This window comes from Neomonachus schauinslandi, chromosome 9, assembly GCF_002201575.2.
Source record: "Neomonachus schauinslandi chromosome 9, ASM220157v2, whole genome shotgun sequence".
Lineage (NCBI taxonomy): Eukaryota > Metazoa > Chordata > Mammalia > Carnivora > Phocidae > Neomonachus > Neomonachus schauinslandi.
The window spans coordinates 70,647,383-70,663,558 of record NC_058411.1 but is presented as its reverse complement, the minus strand read 5'-3'; the positions used below and the strand labels follow the sequence as shown (position 1 = coordinate 70,663,558).

The following is a 16,176-nucleotide window of genomic DNA, read 5'->3' as shown; positions in this document are numbered from 1 at the left end:
CTGCACTCCCATTTTTGGAGCCCATTAGACCCTGTAAGCCCTATAAGTTCTGGCTTTTGGCATCTGGATCTTCAGTAATGGATCCAAATCTTCAAACCTCTTCCTGATCTACCTGGTATGTTCATTTGACAAGTGTTTTGGGGTTTTTTTTAAGATTTTATTTATTTATTTGTCAGAGAGAGCAAGAGCACAAGCAGGGGGAAGAGCAAGCAGAGGGAGAAGCAGGCTCCCTGCAGAGCAGGGAGCCGGATGTGGGGCTCGATCCCAGGACCCTGGGATCATGACCTGAGCCGAAGGCAGATGCTTAACTGATTGAGCCACCCAGGCGTCCCTTGACAAGTGTTTATTAAGCACCAGGCACTGTGCTAGGCCTTAGGGACACCCCAGTAAAGACTGACACCAGCCCTGCCTTCATAGAGGATACAGACTGATGAAACAGGGAAACATCAATTTATTGCCCTTAGACCCAGGCAAGAGTGGCCCCTGCCTTGGACCCTGTGGTTTTGGAAGGTTCCATTCTGGCTGTGTCCCACCCCATGGGATGAGGAGTTCAGGCCTCCTCCGCCCACACCCAATCCCCTTCTGGACCACACTCCAGATACCCAGGAATTCTCTGCCCAAAGGGCCCCAAGCCCACTTCTAGGGCCCACATGGACCTCTCCCCCGGGTGGGCCCTTGCAGGACTGGACCACACTATGGTACATACATCCCTAGACCCAAAGACTGGCCAACGGTGACCATCTGCAGTAGGTCTTGGACAGAACTGGGACGTGTAGACAGAGAGGTCCACATGCGTGCACATGAGGCCCCTCACAGTACAAGATGGTGTCAGGAGTGGGAAAAGAAGAGGGCCCAAGGCCAACGGCCCAACACATCCTATCCCCATACCACCACATTCTACTGTAGAATCCTGAGGACTCCAAATAAAGTCCAAATCTGAATTCAAATTTGAACCAAATTCCAGACCATTATGTACATATTTATCAAGGTAGAAGAATAGAACATATTTTATTTAAGAGTTTCTTAGCATAAGTTCTACATTTTAAATGTTTAAACACAAGGGGGCAGCTGGCTGGCTCAGTCAGTTAAGCAACCGACTCTTTCGGCTCAGGTCAAGATCTCGCTTTCGTTTTTGTGGAATCGAGCCCACATCAGGCTCTGTGTGGATTCAGCTTCAGATTCTCTCTCCTCTCCCTCCTGTTCTCTCTCTCTCTCTCAAATAAATAAATAAAATATTTTTTTAAAAAATTTAAACACAAGGTTTGTGAGCCTCTATTTGCACTCCTTTTTAAAGGTTTTTTTTTTTTTTTTTTTTTTAAATTTACTTAAGTAATCTCTACACCTGACATGGGGCTCAAACTCACGACCCCAAGATCAAGAGTTGCACACTCTTCGCTCTTCCAACTGAGCCAGCCAGGTGCCCCTATTTGTACTCTTGCCCCAGGCCCCAGATATGTTAGGGAGGAGCCTACATGAAAAGAAACCATTATAACTGAGCTGAGTCCCATGAAGGAGAAGGGCAGGCACTAGGAGATTTTATTTCATGAAGACGTAATCTAATGGGGGTGCGGCATCCCGGGGACAGCTTGCCTAATGAAGACATATTAAACTGAGGCTGGCCGGGTGAGTAAGAAGTGACCATGTCTGGGGGTGTGGAGAAAGGGGGGATTCCAATCTGCAAGAACAATATATGCAAGGACTCTGGGCAGGAAAGAGACACGTGTACAAAATGAACAAATAAAAAGGCCAACATAGCCAGAGAGTAGAAACCAAGAAAGTGGGAAGAATGGTAGTAGGTGAGGGTGGAGATATCAGCAGAGCCTTATAGTCCAAGTTTAGGATTTGGGCTTTATTCCAAGAGCAGTGAGAAGCTACTAAAGAACTTTTGGCAGGATTGTGACGTGATTAGACTGTGTTTGAAAAGATCACTTTGGATCTAGTGTGGAGGAGGGCAAAATGGAATCAGAGTCAGATTTGGGGACTCATGCAGTATCCAAGTTGAGTTTAGGGGATATCTTAAGCTGGAAACAAACTCTGAGATGGAAACTTGTGTACAGGTAGTTCCCTGGGGTGGGGGTAGGGGAGGACTTTTAAAAGCAGAGAGAGGGGCATCTGGGTGGCTCAGTCGTTAAGCATCTGCCTTCGGCTCCGGTCATGATCCCGGGGTCCTGGGATCGAGCCCCACATCGGGCCCTCTGCTCAGCAGGAAGCCTGCTTCTCCCTCTCCCACTCCCCCTGCTTGTGTTCCCTCTCTCGCTGTGTCTCTCTCTGTCAAATAAATGAATAAAATCTTTTTTAAAAAATAAAATAAAATAAAAATAAAAGCAGAGAGAAAAACAGGACTGGAGAGCAGGAAAAGCAGAAATGTTCTGCAATTGTAACAGAGGCTTCAGCTGACCCCACAGGAGCTCTGGAGCTCGGCTGGACCAAACTGAGGAAAGGGGACCAGGCCTTGTACCCCTGCATCAACCAGTCACTGGATACATGCTGCACCAGGAGAGGGGTATTACCCCCAGGTAGTTCTCAGGGAAGTATTCAGCTGTGAGCCATTAGCAGCCAACACTCCAGGGCTGGGACAATGAGCACCTGGATCCTGAAGAGGGGATCTAGGTGGCACACCACAGCATCCACTACAGGGGTTCTGTAGGATGTCCAAAGGCCAGACCCAGAGGGCCAGGGAAGAAGATGCAGACCAGGGCAAGGCTGGTCACACCCTGCCCCCTGGCGGTGGTATGCCTCCAACGCTATGCCCGCTGGTAGACCAAGCTGGGAGGAGGGCCAGGACCGGTATACAATTGTAGCAAATAAAGGGAATCAACACTACAAGGAAACCCTCAGGGAGCCCCTAAAGTTAAGGAAGGACATAATGGGGGAGAAGGATTCAGGAACGTGAGACTTGTTTATTCTTTTATTCAAACAGCATTTATTAGCTGCCTATTATAGGCCAGATTCTGCCAGAAACTAGGATAAAAATAAGACTAAAATTTGGGTCCTTCTTTCAAGGAGCTAACACTTAAGTAGGGATTACAGAGATACAAAAGTAACTATAGTAAAGTGTGAGAAGTTCAAAAACAGAGGTATGTATACAGTATAAAACCAATACACATGAGATAGATGTTAATTCTTAGAGTCAAACTGACTTCACGTAAGAGGGGATGTTTAATTTAAATCTGAAGGGCAGAAGGGGTTGGCAGAAGTGTTCTGGAAACTGCAGTTGAGTATGTAGGTGGCAAGTAGGAAGGTGGCAGTGATAATGTTGGATAAATAGGAGCCAGATTACAAAGGACATCAGTTGCCACGTTGTAGGAAGGCTCGAAGGGATTTTAAGCCTGAAAGTGATATGATCTCACCTTTTTAAAAATTATAAATCAAGGGGACAGTATAGGATTGGAAGGGGAAAAAAATAACCTGGTAATGAGAGTCAGAAAAGCTTCGATTCAGACTCCATTTCTCCTGCGGAGCAGCTATGTGACGTTGAGCAGATGACAACCTCTCTGGGCCTCAGTGTCCACATCTGTAAAATAGGATGGTTGTGAAACTGCATGAAATGATGCATGTAAAACTGCTGGCACAGAGCCCGGCCTGGTGTCCACACAATAAACATTCTCCCTCTCTCTCTTAACTCATCAAAATGAACTTATGTGCAGAGTTTGGAGGGTAGCTGGCTGGGAGGGAGAGTGGGTGGCATTTGGAGAGGCAGGAGTCCAAGAATATCTTGGAAGATATCACCCGAAGCCAGGTGAGAGGTAAGCCCTGAACTAAGGCAGTGGCCATGGGGATGGACATAGATTTGAGAGCTAATTAGGAAGTACAAAGGTCCTGGTGTCTGATTGGCTATGGAGGAGAACAAAGGAATAGCCTAGACTGATTCAGGTTCCTCTGGGGCAACTGCCTAGATGCTGGTGCCATTCACTGAGATGAGGAACCGTGAGAACAGGTGCAGGATTATGAAAGAAATGATGACCTTTGGCAGATCCATGCTGCCCCTGGTGTGCACACCTTTAGGACTAAAAGGTGGCCAAAGAGGCAGCTGTTTGAAGCGGAGTAGGTGTGGACAGAGCTTGGGTATAGGGACTGGAGGAAAGAATCCCAAATATATACATGTGAGGTTGAGTACAGGATGGGGGCTGGGTGAAGAGATAGAGAGCCAACAGCAAGCCCGAGGCTGGAGGCCAGCTCTCCTTGTCCTGATATGTTCTAGCACAGAACTCTGAGAAACCTGAGAATCAGGATTATTTCTGTTGCAAATGGCAGAAATCCATTGAAAATTAGCTTGAGTGAGAGAAGAAATTTTTTGACTCTTACAACCGAAATCAGGGATCTGTAGCTCTCCATCCCTCCGCTCTGCTTCCTCCAGGCTGGCTTCCATCTAGGGTAGGTTCCTGCTTTGCAGTGCCAAGCTGACACCCAGCAGCTCTAGGTTTATATCCTACCAGGCTCAGCAACCCCAACAGAAAGACAGCCCATTTTAAAAGTTTACAGAAAAAGTCCCCAAGAGGGACCTCATGTCCATCCCTGAACATTCCCAATCACTGTGGCCAAAGCGAGGAACATACAAATTGCCCAAACTGAGAGCATACCCACAGGAGCCCTGTATGATCACATGGACTGGGGAGGTGGTTCCCCAAAGGAACATCAGGGTGCTACTACCAAAAAGGGGATGTCAATGCTGGGCAGGTGCCTACCATAGACATGTTTGAGTTTGAGTTACTATGGCATTTGGGGTGATACTTAGTGGTCTCAAGTTGCATGGAGATGTCTGGATGGAGACATAACTTGAGAAATTATCTGAGGACCATATGTGACGGAGGGGGGGACAGATTAGTTCTCCAGGGGCATGTGGCAAGAACAGCCAGGACAGAGGCCCAAAGGAAAGACTCTGGGGTGGAGAGGAACCACCATTTCATGGTGAAGCAGAAGAGAGCCCTCATGGGGCGCCTGGGTGGCTCAGTCATTAAGTGTCTGCCTTCAGCTCAGGTCATGATCCCAGAGTCCTGGGATCGAGCCTCGCATCGGGCTTCCTGCTCAGCAGGAAGCCTGCTTTCCCCTCTCCCACTCCCACTGCTTGTGTTCCCTCTCTCGCTGTATCTATCTATCTCTGTCAAATGAATAAATAAAATCTTTAAAAAAAAAAAAAATGAAGAAGAAGAAGAGAGCCCTCATTAGGAGGAGAAGAAACAGGGATTTGGGAGTTGGGGACCGAGGGAACCTTAGCCCTGTGACCCTGGAAAACAGAAAAGCCTGAGTCTTAGAGTGGCCAGTCCCCAGAAGGGAAAAGGCAATGTCCAGTTTCTGGACTTCCAGCCTCCGTGGGCCCCCGCCCTGGCCTCGCCCCTCGTTCCTGGTTTGTTTGCCACCCCAGGTCTCCCAGCCCCTATCTCTCGGGAGCAAGAGTCCTCAAAGTTACATCATGTGCAGGGGACGAGGCGGGGCGGGGGGCGGGGCCTCGCGGAGGCGGGGAGCCGAGGGGCCCGGCTGTCCAATGGGAGAGACGGGTTTAGGGACTAGGATGCGGGCGTGGGGCGGTGCCTGGGCGGGCCTGGGGCCTGGAGCCCGGGGACCCGGGGAGCGGGCCGAATGGCAGGGCGGAGAGAGAGTCGTGCCGGCCCTGCTAGGTTCCGCCCCTGCGCCCTCCCGCCCGCCTCCTTTTTAAGCGCCTCCCGCCCAGCCTTCGCTCCCGCTCGCTGCGCTCCCTCCTTCCCCGCCTTCCTTATCTCCCCGGCTCCGCTCGGTTCTCGTGGCCACCCCGCAGCCCCCACCCAGGTGCCATGGCCGCTGTGTACCGCCCCGGCCTGCGGTGAGTGAGCCCCAGCCCGGGGCCGACCCGCACCTTCCGCCGCGCTCGCCCCCTCGGGGCGGACAGGGGCGCTCTCCTGCCCGCCCGCCTCCGTCCGCTTTCCCGGCAGAGGAGGCGGCGGGCGGGGGGCGAGTGTTTCTCGATCCCAGGCCTCTTGGGCCGGGCGTCTCGCGGGAGATCTGGGGCGGCCTCTGCTGCTCTGGGTCTCCGCTTCCGTCCCCTCTTCCCTCTCCCTGCTTTGCTGGTCTCTGACCGCGCCGTCTCGACCTGCCACTCTCAGAACTTCCTCTCCCTCCTCGCTCGCCCCCGCGGAGCCCTGTCTCCTCGTCTCTTCCTTTCCTTTACAGATGTAACCCCTGTGCCCCAGTTGCGATCAGAAGCGATAGGGCCCTGGGGTCAAGGGTGCATGAATCCCTGGGGGATTGAGCTTAGAGCTCCCCAAAGAAGGTAGAAGGTAAACCTCTATTACCCGGCCTCCCGCGACCTGGGCCCGGTGCAGCCCAGGGACCTGGGGCCAGGGGAAGGAGGGAAACAAGGTGGAGGAGGGGGACAAGTTGCCTTCAATTCTGATATGGCTGGCTTTGGCCCCTGTCCAGGACGGGAGCCCCTAAGCCCTGCTCCCTTTTCACAGCTTCCTGTCTGTCCTCTGTAGCCTCCCTTCTTCCCAGCATTTGTCCCAAAGTCTGAGCTGACCCCATATCTCTCCCACAGCTGGTTCCACTTTGCCAGCCCTTGTGGGTGGTCTCCGGAGCAGAGGAGAAGGAGAAGGTCCCACTTAGGGGACTGGAGGGGAGTGGCGGAGCATCACCAGAGACTTCCTGAACCAGGCCCCCAGAGGGGAGAAGCTCTCCCCAAGACTGGGTGCCTTTCAAATGAATGCTCAGGGACAACTCTCCAGGTTCCAGGAGTCCTCTTCCTCTGCCCCTGTGGCCACACTGGGTTTCCATCCTGCTTTCTCTGTTGGAAGCCAGCCCAGGTCCCACTCTAGCCAGGCTCTAGCTCCCACATCCATGGTCTGAGGGCCCTGCCTTCCCCAGGCTTACAGCCTCTGAGTTTGAGCTTTTTGCAGTCTGATTCCCCCCCCCCCCCCCCCCCCCCCGCCCCCGCCCCCGCCCTTCTGCTAACACCCAGAGCTCTCTAGGCATGTGACCTCTAGGGGGAGGGGCAGGAGCACGCAGTCCATTGTGTGGAGCAGTTTCTGGGGGGCGAGGCCCTGGCATAGGAGGAGGGCAACTTCCCTCTCTTGGCCTTTGCTCTCTCTGGGTCACTCCACCCTGGGTCCAGGCCAATCAGAGTAGACCCTTTTTCTCCCTCTCCCAGGAGTGTGAAGGGACAGACAACAGGGACCCTGCCCTCCTGGGAATGGGCACAAATCCCAGCCAGTGACATTCCCCAACAGTCAGCCTTTGGCCCAACTCAAAGACACCTACCCAGTGGCAACATCTTATGCAACCCCTGTTGGCCCAGGTGGGCAGCCCTGGCTCTGATGCCTGGAACCCCAATATCCAGTTACCCACTCTCTGTGCAAGAGCCCTAATCTAGAAACCTGGGACTGTCCCATCTCAAGGCCTGGGTCCTTTGCAGAGGCTTTCACAGTCTTATAGCATACACACCTGAAGAAGAAAGTAAAAACGGCTGCTTTTTTAACCTATAAAAATTATGCTTGAGAAGGGGAAGAACAGGGATGAGAGCTTCAAATACCAGACACATGAAGCTGTCACCTGGGCAACGGGGCACCCCATCATTTCCAGCAGCGACCAGACACAGTGAAACGTGGACACAGGCTTAGCCTGCAATAACCTCAGCATTCCTCCACATATTCTCCCCACAGCCAGGCATGTGCCCGTACGGTCATTGGCCAATACCTGTCCCTCACTGAGACTCGTGAAGGCCGCAAGATACATGTGGCCCGAACCCATCCCACACACCTATTCCGACCTGCCCTTCAAGATGCCTGCGCCCAGACCTGCTCTAGCACGCTCCCCGGCAGCCCTCAAGCTTCTTGTCCCCTTGACTTGCCTGGCTTCCATGAGAACGCTGCGCTCATTCCCTCTGTTTCTTGTCTTGCAGGCTTAGCTGGCCTGGGCTGAGCCCCTGGGGCTGGTCATCATGGCGCAGCATCCAGACCCTGCGAGTACTCAGTGGAGATCTGGGCCAGCTGCCTGCTGGGGTGCGAGACTTTGTGGAACGCAGTGCCCGCCTGTGCCGACCGGAGGGCGTCCATATCTGTGATGGCACCGAGGCTGAGAACACTGCCACGCTGACCCTCCTGGAAAAGCAGGGACTTATCCGAAAGCTCCCCAAGTACAACAACTGGTACGCCCTGGGCCCCATGACCCATGAGATGGGGGCAGCTACTTGGACTGGGCCACTTTGGATTTACCAAGACAAAATCAAATTTAATGAGACCATCCCAATGGAAGGAGTAAGCATGGGACCTTTGGGGGAAACAGAATCAGGAATTAGTGGGATTGGTCTGTATTTTTATGTTAAGGAGAGAAGCTAATATAAGTAAAAACCTTTGCCTTTTTTTTTTTTTTCCTCTCCCAAGTTCAGAGAGTTTTTGCCAAGGGCCTTTAGAAGGCTAGGCCAAGGGAACTACCCCCTTAGATGGGACAGAATCTGGAGGAAGCTACTGAGGTGCAAATGGATGGGAAGAAATCAGGCCCACAGAAGACCTAGAGTTAAAGTTGGACTTGAGAGATTGGGTTGGGGGATGAGGGAGATCGGCTGGCCACATCGTCCTGATAACTCCTTCTCCCCCAGCTGGCTGGCCCGCACAGACCCCAAGGATGTGGCACGAGTAGAGAGCAAGACGGTGATTGTAACTCCTTCTCAACGGGACACAGTGCCCCTCCCCGCTGGTGGGGCCCGAGGGCAACTAGGCAACTGGATGTCCCCAGCTGAGTTCCAACAAGCTGTGGATGAGAGGTTTCCGGGCTGCATGCAGGGTAACCGGGGCAGGGACACAGAACCAGGGACACTGAAGGTATGAACAGGTTAGAACCCTTCATCCAGGTGGCATTTTCCTTCACAGGCCGAACCATGTATGTGCTTCCGTTCAGCATGGGTCCCGTGGGCTCCCCACTATCCCGCATCGGAGTGCAGCTCACTGACTCAGCCTACGTGGTAGCAAGCATGCGTATCATGACCCGGTTGGGGACGCCCGTGCTCCAGGCCCTGGGAGATGGCAACTTTGTCAAGTGTCTGCACTCTGTGGGCCAGCCCCTGACTGGGCAAGGTGAGCACTTGCTGTGCCTAGCGGGGAACACAGACCTGCTCGCACACGGGGGGAACCCCAAATTCCACCCATCCTCATTAGTGAAACACCTAAGTCCCAAAATCTAGGGCAGCAGTCTGGGCTGGGGGTGATGCCGTGTCGGCAGACCAGTTTGCACAAGATTGAGAAAAGTCATCCATATCCCAGAAGAGGGACACAGGAGCTGATGGATAGTATGAGGTGGGGGGCCTGAGCCACTCATTGGCACCGCCACTGCTCCTAAGTGTCTCTCCCGCCAAGCCCGATCCCTCCAGCCCCTAACGCCCCAGTTCCTGATGCCCCTGCCAGCAGTCAGCCCTATGACCCCATTGTCCCCAGGGGAGCCGGTGAGCCAGTGGCCATGCAACCCAGAGAAAACCCTGATTGGCCACGTGCCTGACCAGCGGGAGATCGTCTCCTTCGGCAGCGGCTACGGTGGCAACTCCTTGCTGGGCAAGAAGTGCTTTGCCCTTCGCATCGCCTCTCGGCTGGCCCGGGACGAGGGCTGGCTGGCGGAGCACATGCTGGTGAGGGCCTGGTGAGGATCTGGGCAGCTGCGGGGAGTAGGCCAAGGGCGGGCCCTGGCCGGCAGCCTTAGCCTCACCTCCCCACTGCCAGGGGCCAGGCTGGTGGGCAGGGACTCCGCCCCAGTGACCGAAGCCTTGGCCCCAGGCTGCTGATCATTGAGGGGGCTTTCACTTGCCGCCACAGGGCTGGCGAGGTGTTGGCACCTGTTTCATGAATAAACATTTGTCCTCCCTGTTAACTCCTAGCTGTCCTTTCTGTGCAGACCATAACTGACCTCTGGTGACTCCTCCTTGTTCCCTCTCTCCTCAACACACAGATCCTGGGTATCACCAACCCCGCGGGGAAGAAGCGCTACGTGGCGGCCGCCTTCCCCAGTGCCTGTGGCAAGACTAACCTGGCCATGATGCGGCCAGCACTGCCGGGCTGGAAAGTGGAGTGCGTGGGGGATGACATCGCCTGGATGAAGTTTGACAGTGATGGTGAGAGGCCCTTGCATCATACTCTCAGTTCTGGCTCTTACCAGAGTATAGGAGTCTCCCCTCCGCTGCTCCTGGCGGACCTGCCCCGTACCTCCTGGTAGTCCAGCCACCCCAGAGACAGAAAGTCTTTCCCCATCAGATCTGGGGACCAGCTCAGGGCAAGGAGGAGCAGAGCAGAACCTTCCATGGCTGCACCTCTCACCTCTTCCGGGTTGGCCCTTCTTTTCTGTCACTTCTCCTAACAGGTCGACTCCGGGCCATCAACCCTGAGAATGGCTTCTTCGGGGTGGCCCCTGGTACCTCTGCCACCACCAATCCCAATGCCATGGCCACAATCCAGAGTAACACTCTTTTCACCAATGTGGCTGAGACCAGCGATGGTGGAGTGTACTGGGAGGGCATTGACCAGCCTCTTCCGCCTGGTGTCACCGTGACCTCCTGGCTGGGCAAACCCTGGAAACCCGGTATGTGGTGTGGGGGAGTTGTGACACAGCCCCTCCGGGCTCAGCACCTTGATGACGTAAAAGCCTTCTCCACAACCTGCAGCCATTCTCCAGGACCTCTGGGAGGCCCAGGAAGTTATGAATAGTCCCAGTTTCCAACCCCAAGCAAGATCTTAGGTCAAGTCCCATCTCCACCAAGTACTGGCTTTGGGATCTGACTAAGTTGCTTACCCTCCTGAGCTTCAGTGACCCCATCAGTTAAATAGAGGTGGTTACCAACGTACCTATCTCGTAAGGCTGCTGGAGGGCTAAATAATGCATGCAAAGAGTTTAGCACAGTGCCGAATACATAGCAAATTCTCAATAAAAATAAGCTGGAATTTTTTTAAAAAGGGAAAGGCAAGGACTGTTTTGAAAATTTTTACACAAGGAATTGGGCTCAAAGCACAGTCCATAAAGTTTGACCCATTAGGAAGGAAGAAGCCTGCCCCTCCCCCTGCTACTTGGCTCCCACCATCCCCTGTAAAATAACCATTGTCTAAAGGTCAGTTTTGGGACACCTGGGTGGCTCAGCCTGTTAAGCAGCTGACTCTTGATTTCTGCTCAGATCATGATCTCAGGGTTGTGAGATCAAGCCCCCTGTCGGCTCCGTGCTGGTGCTTGGCGGGGAGTCTGCTTGAGATTCTCTCTCTCTCTCTCTCTCCCTCTGCCCCCACTCTAAAATAATAAATCTTTAAAAAAGACCCTTCCCCGTCCCTCTAACACACACACCCCAATCCACCTTCCGGGGGAAATCAGACCAGCTCTTTAGCCTCTTCTTTTTTTTTTTTTTTTTAAAGATTTTAAAGCCTTCTTCTCCCTCTCCCACTCCCCCTGCTTGTGTTCCCTCTCTCGCTGTGTCTCTCTCTTTAGCCTCTTTCTCAACCCTGTCATTGCCCCTGGCGCCTAGCAGTCCTGCTCCTCCCCCACCCCTGCACTCTGGACCTTCTGCAGTCAGAGAGCCCGGAGACCTAGGGATGGGAGCAAAGAAGGGCATGCTGGGGACGGCATGCTTATGGTCGCTGAAGCCTACATTCACGTTTTCCGGGCTGGCCGAGCATGCTCCCTCCTTATCGAATCACCCCTCACTGTCTCCACCACCGTCATTAAGCCCTCCATGGCCTCCCCACCCAACTGAGAAACCCAAGAAACTTTCCTACTTCCCCACAGGCTCATTCCCCAACCCTTTCATCATCTCTAGCTTCACGGGTATAACTACGGCATGTTGTGCCTAGCTGCAATTCTGGGAATAATACCCCATGCAGGGACCTGAATTGGGGGCTGATGGAAGGGCACGAGGCTCTTACATGCAGGTGGAGGCAGGAGCTGGGGGTGGGGAAGGGGACACGGGGGTGGGAGGGGGGTACTGGCTCTAGAGCTCCCTTGGCCGCCCCCCCTCCAGGTCCGACCAGCAACCTCCAGCAGAGAAGACACCATGTCGCTTCAGGGCCCCCATGGTGATACTTTATACATATGCCACTGATTTGGTCCCATTCCTTCTCCAGGGCACCTGACGGGGCCACATGACCTACGCTCCTCAGGTTATGCCTGCCCAGGTTATGTCTGACTTCCTCCAGCCCTATCACTCCGTCTGGGTCTGAGCAGACCCAGGGAAATCACCAAATCAATTCCTGTTTACATTCCTCAGAAGATCCCATCTTCCCCTATTTGCTGATGGAAAGTCAATTGTCTGAAATACTGATCTGACGGTCTCAGTTTTTGCTTTAGGTTTGAGTGTTTGCTTAAATAATAATGCCATAAATAAAGAAACCACTTCTGGGATAAATTTTCTGTTCTAACCTTATGCCAGTAGCTAAGGCCCTTCTCTTGAGCAGTGGTAATGCCAAGTGGCTATAGCTTGGCATAGACTGTAGGGTCTTGCTAAACCCCAATGCCTTGCCCACTCTTTCTCACATACCTCAGCTGGCAGCACCGTTTAGATAAATAACCTGATCTTTTGGGGGAGATGTCCTGGCTCCCTTCTCCCTGCTCCTTACCACACGAGGTTGCAGGGCGTTGATGACGCAAAGAGAAATTGTGCAAGAGTGTGTGCAAAAGTATGTGTGTGTTGGGGGTGGACAAGTCCTTGGAAGTGATAGTAGTTGTATTGTCCCTGCCAGGAGACAAGGAGCCCTGTGCACATCCCAACTCTCGCTTTTGTGCCCCGGCTCGCCAGTGCCCCATCATGGACCCAGCCTGGGAGGCCCCTGAGGGTGTCCCCATTGATGCCATCATCTTTGGAGGCCGCAGACCCAAAGGTAAGCATCATGTGGGCTCCATGCCTCCTCAGTAAAGGGTCTGGCTCTGTCTCAGGGCCCACCCCCTCTTGTACTTAAAGGCTCAGCCTGGATTGCCACTGTAGCTATCTGTCTCTAGAGCTGTCCCCTGGAGAATGCAAAACTATGGGGAGGCATACGGTTTGAAAATGGGATAGCAGAGATCCTAGGAGAGCGAGACCAGGAGTCAAGATCACCAGAAGGGATGGAGTGAGGGTCCAAAGAAAAAAGCTGCCTGTGACCCTGTTCACCCGTGTTCTAGGAGTACCCCTGGTATATGAGGCCTTCAACTGGCGCCACGGGGTGTTTGTGGGCAGTGCCATGCGCTCTGAGTCCACTGCTGCGGCTGAACACAAAGGTGAGTGCCCTCCCTGTGCCCCTCTCCTGTGTGCCCACATCGCTGCTTCTCTCCCTTCCTGAGCCAGGCCTTCCTCCTGCCTGCCCTCCCCACGTGTCTCTTTTCCCAGTCCCTTCTCTTCACCCTAATCTGAGGAAGATTCCAGAGCCACCAAAGTTTCACCACTCCTTCCAGCCGGTGGCAGGGTGCCCTTCTCTTCTCCAGTAAGGAGGAAGAGGCCTTACCCATCCTGCTCCCCTCCCCAGGGAAGATCATCATGCATGACCCATTTGCCATGCGGCCCTTTTTTGGCTACAACTTCGGGCGCTACCTAGAACACTGGCTGAGCATGGAGGAGCGCAAGGGGGCCCGGCTGCCCCGCATCTTCCATGTCAACTGGTTTCGGCGGGACGAGGCAGGCCGCTTCCTGTGGCCAGGCTTTGGAGAGAATGCTCGGGTGCTAGACTGGATCTGCCGGCGGCTAGAAGGAGAGGACAGTGCCCGAGAGACGCCCATCGGGCTGGTGCCGAAGGAAGGCGCCTTGGATCTCAGCGGCCTGGGAGCCATAGACACCACCCAGCTGTTCTCGCTCCCCAAGGACTTCTGGGAACAGGAGGTTCGTGATATTCGGAGCTACCTGACCGAGCAGGTCAATCAGGATCTACCCAAGGAGGTGTTGGCTGAACTGGAGGCCCTGGAGGGACGTGTGCGCAGAATGTGACCTGAGGCTCCAGGCTAGCAAGAGAGCACAGCAACCCCCATCCCATCCCAGCCCCCATCCAGGGATAGGAGAGCCACCAGGCTTGCAGAAAATATGAGCAATTTGATATAACCAACATCTGGGTGCCATGAGACCAAGCCACAGACCTTCTCCGACACTCGGTCCAATAATAAGAGATGGTCATTTATTTTCCACAACTTTTGTGCTGTTTTCATTCCCACCTGTCTTCACAGGCTTCTCACACCAATTTCACAGTCTTCTTCTTGCAGCCCTCCAGGCAGCCAGCGCCCCAGTGCAGCCTGGCCTGGCACAGCCTGGTGGCAGCCAGGATCTCACTCACAGGCAGCTCTGCCACTGGGCCATAGAAGTAGGAATTTCTGGGAGAAGGTGCATCGACTCTGTGTCCCGAGGTCTTAAAAAGATGGAGGCTTCCGCAAGCTGCTTCCAGGCCTAAAATTCCCGATCTCCCACTTGGAGACACAGAAGCCTCTAGAACCCCATTCCCCAGTGAAGCAGTTCCATTGTCAGTTGTCAGACCTGTTCTTCCCCCTGGCTGACCTGAAATTGGGACTCTCAGAGCATTCGTGGAGGCTTATCCAATAATAAGACCACTAACACTCATAGTGCCTTCTGTGTGCCGGCTGCTGTTCTGAGCAGGTTACAGAAAAACGCTTTGAAGCAAGTGCCATATTACAGGTAAAGAAACAAAGGCACAAAGAGGTCAAGTCATTGCCTAAGCCCACAGAGCTAACAGTAGAGCCAAGGGTAAACAGTAACTGCATAGACATCGGTCTTAGCAGCATAGGCTTGTAGAACTATAACGACTTTAGATGGCCCCTATTCCGTGCTTCTCAAACTTTAAAGTGCATATGAGTCCCCTGGGGATCTTTTTTGTTTTGTTTTGTTTTTTAAAGATTTTATTTATTTATTCATGAGAGAGAGAGAGAGGCAGAGGGAGAAGCAGACTTCCCGCAGAGCAGGGAGCCCGATGCAGGACTCGATCCCAGGACTCCGGGATCATGACCTGAGCCGAAGGCAGACGCTTAACCATCTGAGCCACCCAGGCGCCCATCCCCTGGGGATCTTGATAAAATGTTCGTTGAGCAAGTCCGGAGTGGCTGGAAGATTCTGTTTCTCTTACAAGCTCCTAATTGATGCTGATGCTGCTGGTCCGGGGACCATAGTTTAAGTGGCAAGGCCTTGGCCTAAATCCTCAGAAATCAGCTTTAGAGGGAAACCACAGAGAGTGATGATCCTCCATAAATCAGGGGCATCAGATGAGGGAAAGCTTTGCCTCTGATCCGAATCAGGCTGAGTGAATGTATAAACTGAGCTTGGTAAGATGGAAGTCTGTACCCAGAAAATGAGAATAAACTTCACCAAGATGGAATTACTAGGAATTGCCTGAAAACAAAACACTGGAGGAGGAAACACCAAGTGGTTCATAGAGAACAGCCAATAACCAGCTACAATGTATAGGCAGAAAAGAATCTAAGGTCAGAGTGGATCAAGTGCTAAAACACAGTTAGCAATGGAGTCTACTATACTTAAAAATATATAGCCAAATCCTCAGCTTCATGAACAGCATGTGATAACTGAGAATAGGATCAGAGGCAGCATAGCACTGATGTTAGGCACACAGCGTCAGGCCCGGGGTGCCTCTGAGTGTCTTCATCTGTAAAATGGGGATGTGCCTGCACCTCAGTGTTGTTAGGGGGATTAAAAGGGTCACTCAGGGCGCCTGGGTGGCTCAGTTGGTTAAGCGACTGCCTTCGGCTCAGGTCATGATCCTGGAGTCCCTGGATCGAGTCCCGCATCGGGCTCCCTGCTCGGCAGGGAGTCTGCTTCTCCCTCTGACCCTCCTCCCTCTCATGCTCTCTGTATCTCATTCTCTCTGTCTCAAATAAATAAATAAAATCTTTAAAAAAAAAAAAAAAAGGTCACTCAGAACTATGCCACTGACTGACTATATGTTAGCTGCTCTCACCTTTCCACTCTATATTGATTAGAGGAGGCCCTAGAAGCCTATATCATATATTCCTGACTCTACAGATTAAGAAGAAAATGAACAATGTAAATAAAATTTAGGGCAGAAAAAAATAGGTTTGGAAAGAAGTCCCTCCAGGAAAAAGGCAGGGAACTGGGGTTCCAGGCCCCTCCTGGTATCTAAACGCTCAGTGATGTGAAGGTATGAGCCTTAAAAATGATTTCGATGATTAGAATAAAATTGGGCTGCATGCCCTGCAGCTGTAGACACATGATAAAATATAGTTAACACATTTTAACCTTTTTATTTT

The 16,176-nt window shown here is 52.8% G+C and overlaps 1 protein-coding gene across 2 annotated transcripts; it reads left to right on the top strand.

The window, feature by feature from the left end:
• The first annotated feature begins 5,584 nt into the window (after nucleotides 1-5,584).
• Nucleotides 5,585-14,815, top strand: PCK2 (phosphoenolpyruvate carboxykinase 2, mitochondrial). Of its 2 annotated transcripts, none has more exons than XM_021695326.1 (10): nucleotides 5,585-5,797; nucleotides 7,868-8,113; nucleotides 8,564-8,748; nucleotides 8,835-9,038; nucleotides 9,396-9,583; nucleotides 9,901-10,063; nucleotides 10,309-10,527; nucleotides 12,666-12,803; nucleotides 13,084-13,179; nucleotides 13,425-14,815. In XM_021695326.1, the coding sequence occupies exons 1-10, from the start codon at nucleotides 5,769-5,771 to the stop codon at nucleotides 13,877-13,879; spliced, it is 1,923 nt and encodes a 640-aa protein (XP_021551001.1). In that variant the 5' UTR covers nucleotides 5,585-5,768; the 3' UTR covers nucleotides 13,880-14,815. The 2 variants fall into 2 exon arrangements, with proteins under 2 accessions (XP_021551001.1, XP_044773737.1); XM_044917802.1 differs by lacking the exon at nucleotides 5,585-5,797 and adding an exon at nucleotides 7,436-7,570.
• The last annotated feature ends 1,361 nt before the right edge of the window (nucleotides 14,816-16,176 follow it).

Excerpts from the sequence above, each read along its gene's own strand:
- PCK2 (XM_044917802.1), top strand. The coding sequence starts at position 7,482 with ATGAGAGCTTCAAATACCAGACACATGAAGCTGTCACCTGGGCAACGG. Across the intron at positions 8,749-8,834 it reads GTTTCCGGGCTGCATGCAGG|GCCGAACCATGTATGTGCTT; the intron begins GTAACCGGGGCA and ends TTTCCTTCACAG. Across the intron at positions 9,039-9,395 it reads CCAGCCCCTGACTGGGCAAG|GGGAGCCGGTGAGCCAGTGG; the intron begins GTGAGCACTTGC and ends CATTGTCCCCAG.